The following is an 11,146-nucleotide window of genomic DNA, read 5'->3' as shown; positions in this document are numbered from 1 at the left end:
ATCTTTTATTAGAACCTTGGATTACACTCGTGGATTTGTTCACACACGCTGTCATCTACAATATGTTCAATGATGCAACTTACGTATGTTAATCTACTAGAGTGGCGCGGTACTTACAGCTGCGGCCTACGGCGTAAAGCGCGGGGGAGGGGGGATTCTTTTTCTCTTCTCTAATTCGACTCGTATCCATCCGGTTCACCTCGATCGGCCTAAATCGATTACGCAACCGAAGTATAATTGCACTGTGTATATCGTCCTCGTGGTAAACGTCTATCGATTAATAAGCTACGCTGCTCGAGGATGCGCCGGGAGCGATTTAGCGTCGCGATGGAATTCTCGACGACATCGACGATTACTGTGAATTGATGTAACCGAGTTCTCTGGGACCCACTAATTAGTGTGCCATATTTGGAGTGCATGACTCAAAGGGATTAAATCAGTTCTCATATTTAAATAACAAATTTTCCGATTAATAATATTATTCTTAGGAAGAAAATTTGATATAATAAGTTAATAAAATTCATTACAAATAGACGTCATCCAATAATCAGTTTTTATTATCAGTTCCTGATAATAAAAATAACAATTAGCTGTTTTTAATAAATACATCTTCTATTATTGGGAAGTTAATATGGTGCCTAGTTTTATCACAACGCTTAAAATAAAAGACACGGGTACGTATGATAATCTATAAAGGAATTAGATAGATACGCGAGGAACATGACGCATATATATCTTCCAGCTTTATTTGGAAAAAAGTGCTAAAGGTATCTCATCCAAATTTATCGACCTTTTTCTTGTCTGCACCGAAGAAAATAAACACAGAATTAATTCTGGAATGTAAATCACGCGCATGTTGTATCAAAGTCACACGGCTGTCTTCATTTATCTGCATCCTCTATACGTGCGTGTTACACTGAGCTTCTCGCGAATTTTACTAGAAAATTATGGCGATCGGAGTAATACGAGACTAGATTAACGAATCCGCTTGGAAATCGTCGAATTCGTAAGTGTCAACGTGACTTCCGCCTTCGCTCTGTCGAAGACGATAGCGTCTCCGGCGGACATTATTCTAAGCGTCGCTCTATATTCACAACGAATACCTCGCGAGTTTCCTGCCAAGCTTCTCGATTCGATCGATCTGTCCGCCCGCTTACGACGCCGTAAAAGGACGAAACGCGCAAACATCCTGTTAAAACGAATCGCAGTATCCTACCAGTAAAGATCCATTACCGGACGCGACGAGGAGCTGCCACTTGACGACGCGATAAAATCGACGTCTGTTTCTAGCCGGTATCACAAATACGTAAGACGAAATATTTGCTAACGTTTGCTAGTGAACGGGTTTCACATTTTGCGCGCGGAGGGGCCTTACGACGGCGAAACTGGGCTCGATTTCAGCGAATGCCGCGAACGTGAAGCGAATTATAAATTGAAGGGTCTGACGCAACACCGTTTTAACGCGTTTTCCCAAAAGATCGAGTACATTAGTTTACATTAGATTTAAATAGTATTCGTTAAAAATTCGATTTAAATTTAATATACTACGTTCAATTTGTCAACTTTTCAAGATTAATTTCCTCAAGTCCTTGAAAAGGCATTATAGACCACTGTTGCGCCTCAACCCTTAAGTTCGACGATTATAGAGATCGACCAGAGTGTGCTTTAAGGCAACGGATGTGTCGCAAGCTTACGGAACGGTTCGGGTTAAATGTGTCCTCCTCTTCGTACGCTGCTGCTCCTGATGGATGTCGCGATTAATTCAGCCAGCCCAGCTCGATTAATTGGTCGGCGTGGACGGACTGTGGACTTGGCCGTAAAACATACCGCGTGGAGGACGGCAAGCCGAGCAATCGGAGCCCGCCCTTTCCGCGGCCGGCTCGTTCCCTGCAATAATTATCATCCGGTAATTAGCGGAGCCCGATGAACATCGACGGATGCGCTATATAAAATCAACCCTTCGCGGTCATGCCACTGTTTCCCGGTTGGTGTAGCAAGATCTTTATCGGGGACACGTAAATAAATCAGTAGTAGAAGCCTTAACTAGTCCGACGAGGACTTATCAAACATATCTAACATGACAAAGTTATACAGGAATTAAAAAAGTTAAACTTAAAATATACGAGCATATTAGGTATATGTTTCTGGACATCTAAATGTTATTGTCGAAAGTGCACCTTACTTTCGAAAGTAATTAATTTGGTCTTAGAGTTTAAGAATTAATCAGAAATTTGAAATTATAAATGCCCACTGCAGAAATGTGATTCAAGCAAATTGAGTGGCAGATAGTAATCCTTATATAAATTCCGTGAGGAATTATTTTTATTCTCATATAAATACGTCGATAAAATTAGTTAAAGGGAAATACTTAGAATTCACGAGAGATTCATTCGTAGACCGATTAGTCTCATTCGGCTAATTTGCGCAAACGACGGTTCAGTCAGACGAGAGGGTGGATTTGTTTTCGCATGACGAGCTTAAAAGGCGGGCTCTGAAAAGATCGTGCGGTCGCGCAGGGAAGGAAAAGAAGAAGATCGGAAAGTGCGGGCTTTTTCCGACGGCTGTACGTTAGTCAAAGTGCCTGGCGTTCACCGCCAATGATCCTGTATTCGTATTCATCGCGTCGATGCGGCACCTATCTCGTTATTTTCGGCTTACGCCCGCGCTGAATGGGTCCATCGGTATACCACGAGCGATGTATGTGTATACACACGACGTGTGCTACGTATATAAAAGTGATGTATATACCGTCTCGTCTGAAACGCGCGTCGTATTTGCAAACATGCTCTCTGTGCTTACATATTATATCATCGCATCGCGCGCTCGTCGAGTATCGTCGAGAATATTTCCACGAAGTAAAAGAGCGATACTGACGTTGATTTTAAGAAAAAAATATTAAAATTTTAAATTTAACTTTTTAACTCGGTTATCTATAAATTAAATTTCAATTTTCGAACTCTTTAATTACGCTTCACTTTCATACAATGTTTATTAACTCGCGAGTTTGAAAACTTGTGAGAATTATGCAAAGTCAATTATCTCCTAAAAGAACGTTTCTTTTTGATAATATAATTTTTTTGTGGCACATCTTGTAATTAATATCAATTATAATTTGTCTGTTTGAATTCTGATCTCGTCTTGCCTGCATCCGTCCGTCAACTGGTAATAGTTGTCCGCTACGATCCTAGTTAATCCGAAGGAAACGTATATCACCGTGCGATATTGTGATGCATCTCGTCGTCGTTGGGCTCGGAATCGCGGGCGTCGCGATGCCGACGGAACTCGTCGACGTCGGCAACGGCCACACCGTAGGGTACGCGCAAGCGTCGACGCAAATCACGCCCCTTGGCCGGCCGAAGGGCCACCCGCACCCCATTTCCGCGTTATTACAGCCTGGAAGATCCACCCCCGCGTCTGAATATCAAGGCAACCCTCCGCGCGCGTTTCCACTTAACACTCCGGTCGCGACTAATTACTCTAATTAATTGGAACTCCGATCTTCTCGCCGGGCCGCTTGATCCATGGTAGTTACTAATTAATTACTAATATCAATGGGGGCAGCCCGTTCTACGTAGAACGGCGCGCTTTGAATCCGGCGAGCTCTCGGCTATTCATGCGGAAATAACGTGTAAACGTAGCATACGGGGGAGGCCGTTCCGCGAAAATGCGCGAGAGACGATTTTCCGCGACATCGACTGAGGGCCCGGCGCGGATCCTGAATTATATCGCGGAAAAGCGCATTTCGAGCGACGTTAATTGGAAATGCCATCTCTCGTGGAAATTCCAGGAATTATCCTGTCCGTAGATTCTGAATCCGTGTTTTCAATTTATCATGGTAATTTATAACGTGATGATACTCGATATTATAAAATCCTGTATATATTTTTACTGCTTTCACATATATTGAAATATTTTCCAGATCTATGTATCCCTGCCCAATTAATTATCGGTGCGCCTCTCGGTACGACACGCGACCTTAAAGTTTGTAAGTTTTAGATATCCTTTAATTAGCTTACCAGACAGTTAATTTAGTAAATGTTTTATTATAAATGAAGAAGAGGTCTGAGTAACGTTCTCAGGATTTCGACTAATCGAAAGGGTTTCTCTCAAGCTCCAAAAGCTAATTTGCACGGCGAATCTCTTGCTCACCCTTCAGAACATTGAGATGCCGATAGTAGGCACTGCCGTGCCAGGTCTCGGGACTTCTCGCCGGCGGCAATTCCGTCTTCACGTCGCGCAGAGCCGCGGCTTCCTCGGCGATCTTCTCAGCCTCCCGTTCCTGGCGATAAAATTTTGATATAATTAATTTCTGTAAGTGGGATATATATTAACCCTAAAACACATAGCATCCCGAAAAGATATGGGTCTAAGAGACCCATGTAACTTTGATTCAAATTAATATTTTTGGACTTGCTTTTTTTATTTTGAATCGCTGAGATTTAGGAATATGCTTGAACAGGTAATACCAAAAAGTTTTATTTCGTGAAATTATGAAGTTAAAATTGAATATCGAAAATAGAAAACTCCGACCAAGTGAAGTTTCTGAATCTGGGAAACTTATGCTGTGTATTCTAGAGTTAAGAAATATACACTTGCATCTTTATACAAAATTCAAAATGAGCGGTAGTCGATACTTTAAAAAACAGAGAACCAAAATAGGGATGGTTTCTACATCCAATTACCTCTCATGTATTTCTTCATTGTTCAGCGAGAGAGAAGAAGAAGAAATATATCTTAGTACATTTTCCATTAAAACATAATAATAACGAGTAGTACAATAACGGTGGTGTAATAATTTGCAAGTTTATTTTTCCGCCATTTGTTTACTTTGACGAGGACTCTAATGTCCGTAACGTCACAATCCGTGACGTCTCGCGATGTAAACCTTTATCGGCCGGCGAGCATTTTTCATTTTACATTAAGGAACTCGCGTCGACGTTTGGTCAGCCGGCGAGCTCGCAGTAATAATATCGTCGCGGAAGTGCGCGTCTGAAAACAGGAATCGTCATTTTCGTGGCGACAGGTGAGCAGCGCCGGACGCGTGCGGGAGGGAGGGGAAACGAAAACGGGTCGGCAAACAGTCGCGCGATATGTCGCGGAACTCCTTGACGTAATGACAGCCGTGGAAATGGATGACGACCCACTCATCTTGATCAACCACTCAGGTATGCAACGATGACTTGCGGGGGCAACAAGGACGGCGCGGCGGCGCGAGGGACCCCCGCGCGTCCGCGGCGATCTACAATCTAAACGCGCGGCTCGCTCCCAAAGCGGGACACACGGTGCTTTATTTAATGCTTCCGTCGATAGCGATCGTCGAATTACTTAAATTAATTCCGCCGCCGCGCGCGCCGTCGCTACGGATCGATCGAGGTGAATTATTCACTCGGCTCGGCCAGGGACGAAACGAGCAGTTACTCCACCGCGCCGCACCGCGCGTCCTGCCGCTGTGCCTCGCCGATTAAAAAGTCACGGAAACGCGCATTTACCGTAATGTCCGTGGAAGGGAGTTTACCGGCCCCCCGGGAGCCTCTCGGAAACGACTTCACCCCTGGTACGCGCGATATTTCGCGTCACGGCGAATGCTTCGGGATTTCCGATGGTAACTGTTAAAATTCCAAGATTTCTCCTTCAGAAATATATCTCGCGTGCGAAAACGCCGAGCTGAAAGATTATTTGGGAGGATTATTTCGCGGAATTATTGTTTCATAAATAGCAGTACTATCCATCATACACACGACTAATTTTATAAATGCGCGCTTTGGAGCACCCCGTTACGCTTCTAATAACATTTATACATTTATGAGAGAAAGCTAAATTATTATGTATAATTAAGAATACGTAGATATCTTAATCATTCGATGAACGTATATCACAAATTCTTTCTGAGACATTTAACTTGATTTTTTTTTTATAAATGATCATACCTGAGGTGATTTTTACACCCCAATTAAAAGTCGGTGCTATTAATTACATATTGCGTATTTTTATTGTTCTATAATTTATTAGTATTTTAGGATAATACGTATAGATTTACTCAACATTTTCTGAAAATGTAAGGAGAAACAAAAGAAATATTTAAAAAACAAAAGAAGCACATTAAAATTATTGTGACGTGAGCTTCAGTTAACATAAAACATAGTTCGTATAAATTCGCAACATTAATTGCGCTAATTACTTCATCAGTCTTGGGAAGTCGAGTCCCACTGTAATTATATAAAAAATTCTAATACTAGTATGTACAGTCAAAAATAAGAGATAAAAAAAATAAAAATTAATTATGGATACATACATATCAAAGTTAACCCATTGCGGCTCTATGCTCCTTACTTTCTTGATTTATTAATCGTCTGAGCCTTTAATTTATAAATTCCTTATACCTACATCTAATATACCAGTATTACTAGAACCTTCATAGCTGCCGAAAAGGCATGCTGATAAAATTCGCCTTGCATTCCCAATGACTCATTAACCGCATAACATTAACAAGGGTTTTTATACCCTTATAGCTTAAGCGAGTCGTTTGTAGCGATTCGCTGTGGGCGGTCTATTGCAGGGATGTTATTTAAAAATTGGCATATGTCGCGGCTTATCGATTTCGTGCGCTTCACGGTGTTCGTGGTGAAAAGAGGAACGAAAACTGCGCGCAGTAGCAAACGGCGAAGACCCACGACGGGAAGGAGCGTCACGCGAGGATGCATTTTTAACGACGACGCCCGTGCTTTCTGCACAACTCGCTCGAGTTCTCGTTAGCTTAAACGCGTTACGAAATAGAAGCAACTACGTCGCGCGAAGTGCCGAGCGTGAACTTCATATAAGTTATACGGCTCACACGAGTTACTCCCGGGAAAATAGAGCGGCTTGTAATCACTTTACGTCCTTCTCGAGCGCCAAGTATAGCAGAAGTTAATTGCATAAGCGAGTAAGTTCTATGAGGTTCTTAAAGATGAAGTCGATTAAATGAGCATGACGGCCGTAAAACTCCAAGCATCGTGAAAACATGAAAGATTTCGAATCTGATTCATAAATATTTTGAGTATAGCTCAAAATATTATAATTCGTAATTCAATAATCAAGCCGTTAGGTAATCTGAAAACAATAAAATCACTAATAACGTGTACAAATAATTTAATTGCCAATTATCCTCTATATAGTTGTCGTTAATGAAGCGATATGACAAACGTCCCCGGATCGAACGCGAAATAATTATTAACGTCGCGTGGTTATAATTAGCGTGTAACTTTAGCAGGTATAATTACAACGAGAGGCGGGAGAAATTCCTTTAGATTTTTCGTCGTAACCAGCCCCTCGATTTGCGCAGCAACGCTAACACGAACGTTGTTAACTGATGGTAACGCGAACGATTGTCCCCTTTCTTCTCCCTTGCAAAAGTAAATGTAATCATCGTCGTCCACGCGCGCGGTTACGTGTGACGTTGTAATCGTCACGGTGGTATAAATATTTCATGTCGCGCACGGACGTTACGCGGTACAATCGACTTTAACTGCCGTTTCGAGGCCTGCTATCGCGACTCGTGCATCTCGGCGATTATCTCGATGTACGGCCGCGATGTACGGTCGCACGTGTGCGCGACGCCCCGGAGCTGCGTGCTTCGCGATTAAGGTATATTCGCGCACTCAAATAGCAGTGTTTAGCGCAAGAGTCTGCAATTTGTCTATTATCTATTTTCATCTCGCCGCTAATTTTTAATTTAGCAAGAGACTACCGCCTCTGAAATCCTTGTTAGATAAGCTCTCGAGAAATGGAGCTCGAATTTCCGTATCATGGGATAACTCTCACTCTTTATTACTTTTATGTATCAAAATTATGCAAGTTTTTGCACAAAGATCAGAAAAGTTCAAGATATTTAGGTTTATTTATAAAAGGATAATAGAGACGATAGGTTTGCAATTATCGTTCGATGGAATCACGTCGCGCGGCAGAAATTATCCTTCCAGATTTTTTCCATATCGTCCAGCCCTCCGTCATGCAAGGATAATCATGGGTCGATGCTCTAATGGACTACGTCAATTAAAGCGCCGATAAAATTTTCATGCTGTTTGGGATTTCGAATAATTATGTTTTGTGTACAGAAAGAGAGAGAGAGAGAGACTTGCTCGCGAAGGGGGAAAGAATTGGACTCGAAAGGGGTCGTGCTGTATCCATTGTGAGGTAATTCGACGAGGTAAAAAAGTTACGGAGGGTGACTTTTGTTCGACAGGCGCGATGCCGAAAAATACACACACTCTCTTCCCCACGATATTATTTTTCTCGACCGACGATTTTAGTCCTTATCTAAAAAAATCTGTAAAAGCTAGGTCCAAAAAGACTCTTAAAAAAAAAAACAACTTCTTGTCTATAGTCTGGTATATTACAATTGACTCTTAATATAATTACATGCCGAAGATAATAAAATGAATTTAGTGAAGCATTAACAAATATATTCTTCAATATGTGCGTCTATTAATCTCTCTTCTTTTCTTCCTCGATATAACATATTATCAATTGTTATTTAAAGATGCTCTCCATTTAGTTGAATAAGGTAATTAATCTGCGTAAAAATTTTACTGAATTGTATCAATTGGATACATCAATTAAAGCAGAAACAAATGGTTGGAACATTATCGCACAGCACGATTACGCCGCGAGGAAATGTTCGCTATGGAGCAGGTGGCCCCGCACGATGTATATCCTATGAAGTCGATGCGCCATTACATATCTTTAGGGTCGTCGGCACATATGTTCCTCGTGATATCCATGCAACCTCCGTGTGTACATACACGGAGGGCTCTCGTTGCTTAGTGGCGAATCTGTTCTCGTAAAAGATCAATTCGCCACGCGATGAACTGTGATCTCGAGCCCGTATGCTTCAGAACGGATTAAAAGCGATGAAACGCGAGGAGCCGCGCGTCACGGAAGATTTACAGGCTCCTCTTCATGTCCCCCTCGTGATTGTAAAGAATTAAGCGCGAGTAACGAGCGTGTCGCATTTAAAACAGAAAAATTGTAGAAGTTGTGATTTTTTTTGTATTTAGAATGCGCTGAAATGCAGAAATGTGGACATTCGCTATAATAGGTAATTCAATTTGTTATTAGTTGAAAGATAAATTATTTTAAAGGAAATTAATTGTGGAAAAGTACTCGGCAATTTATCAGAATTGTGATTAACTTTATTGCAATAGCAATTGTAAAAGACTGTAGGTGCTATTTATGACTTGCGATGTACAAAACAAAAGAATGCTTTTGCTAAACTTTTTCGCAGTAAATAGATATTCGTTAGAAACAATTCATCCTAAGATTTTTAGCTCAGCACTTGCAGTACTTATTTTCGAGTTAATTTGCGTAACATTATGTTTCTCACACCTGAAGCTGCTTAAATATCACATTGAAAACGACGTGGAACGTGCGGAATAGATGTAACTGCTCCTGTGTAGGCGGTATTCCCAGAAGCATCCTTCGAGAGACGGATTACCGAAGATAAAGGAGAGGCTGGTGAAGAATTTATGAAGAGAGAAAGAGAGAGAGAGAGAGTAGGACACGAAACGATTGCCGCAAATCGCAGGGAGTCGGACCGGCGTAAATTCGAGGCATGTAAGTCTCGTTATGTTATCCACCTCGTTATTATATCGCCGGCACGTGACGTGTACGAATGCTAGCGTGGTGAAAATATCCCGCGGATGTATGTGTACGTGTGGTAGGAACATTGAATCAACGGCAGATGACCGGCTGCGAAGTTTTGCGAAACTTCGTAAGGGTCGAGTGAGATAGAACAAAATTTATCGCCCGTTTAAAGATAACAGATTTTCTCGGAAGTTTAATATAATATACATTTAGAAGCTACTAATTATAAAATTTGTATCGCATTATCGCATCTATGTCAGTCCATAAATACTGTTATTAAAGAAAATGAAGATAAATAGAGCGAAAGAGAAAAGGAAGAAGATATTCCGAAGACATACAAATCAAGAGAAGAAGACAATGGGAGAGAGATCGAGTAGGTTAACGAGAAAGGAGGAAAAGTGCAAGAGAGATACAGCGGAGACATCGCGTACACGCCGCCGCGCGAGAGAAAGAGAAACAGAAACGGAGGGAAGGAGCGGACCCGGAGAGTTTCCCGCTTGCGGATGAGTTCCGCGTTCTCCCATTTGTAACTCCGTTCACCCGGCAAAGTAGGTAGAAATCCTGCGTCCCGTCCCCCCCATCATCGGGTGCCACCCCCGCTTATCTAGCGCGTCCTCCGGCGCACCCCCCCGGCCCGGCGGAGACCGAACCGACGCGGCTGCCGCCACCGCGCCGCGCCGCATCCGGCGGACCGAAAAACCCCGTCCGCGTCCCCCGCCCGGCCGACACGGCCGTCTGCCCATCCTCGCGTTATGGCGCGCTCGATTGTTTCCAGCCCCGTTGATCCAATAAAGGATTACGGCGAAACAATCGTAGCGTGCAACGCGCGGACGGCACCCTCTCCTCTCCCGTCCCCGTCCGTCGTCCCCGGCCTCGGGGGTTCACCGGTGTGTCCCCGGCATACGGGATGGCTTTTACGTTAACGGCGAAACTTTCGAGCCGGCCGCGCCATCGAGACTTGACGACTGAATGCGATATATGTACTGCAGCTCGGGGTACAGCTGCCTTCTTTATTTTAGCAGGATTAGAAATTCTGAGTCTCGCGTGTCATCCGCGCTGTGGATTCCGTGGGCGCGGTGACCACCGAGTGGATCGATGGAAAATTTGCAAAGCTGATTGTAATCTTCAGTGTAATATATATTTTTTTCGGAGAATAGGTGAATAATACTGGAGCCATAAATAGATAATAGTTGAAGACAATTACAAGAGAATTATAAAAATCCATAATTGCTTGCTTTCCTATACAACTTGCATCGAAGAATCTGACATTTCTTAGTGGTTTAATTATACATTATACAAAGCAGGAGTTTATTACGGGAGATCTTTAGACAGAATTCCTTAATTAAACCAAGTTTGAGCAAAGAACAAGTGGAAGAGTGCGTAAATGTGATCCCGGGGGAAGTGGGCAAGAGAGTGGACGAAACGTTTGCGAACGCGATTGTGAAGTCGAATGGATTGGGATGCACGTGATGCGCGGAGTTAATACGCAATCGCGTTAGTCGAAATCGCTTCCGGTCGGACGGCC

The 11,146-nt window shown here is 42.8% G+C and overlaps 1 protein-coding gene across 2 annotated transcripts in view; it reads right to left on the bottom strand.

Annotated features, from left to right (window-relative positions):
• Fuss (SKI family transcriptional corepressor fussel) overlaps positions 1-11,146 on the bottom strand; it is a 28,301-nt gene continuing 17,155 nt past the window's right edge. For both annotated transcript variants that reach the window (XM_071703241.1, XM_071703242.1), the window contains 2 exons: positions 4,150-4,279; positions 1-1,887 (listed from right to left, as the gene is read on the bottom strand). In XM_071703241.1, coding sequence (XP_071559342.1) covers positions 1,781-1,887; positions 4,150-4,279 — 237 coding nt within the window. In that variant the 3' untranslated portion in view covers positions 1-1,780. The remainder of the gene's footprint in view (positions 1,888-4,149; positions 4,280-11,146) is intronic.

Source organism: Temnothorax nylanderi, unplaced genomic scaffold (assembly GCF_030848795.1).
Source record: "Temnothorax nylanderi isolate EJ_2023f unplaced genomic scaffold, tnyl_v1.0 TNYL_tig0035_pilon, whole genome shotgun sequence".
NCBI lineage: Eukaryota > Metazoa > Arthropoda > Insecta > Hymenoptera > Formicidae > Temnothorax > Temnothorax nylanderi.
This window is presented reverse-complemented; position numbering and strand designations above follow the sequence as displayed.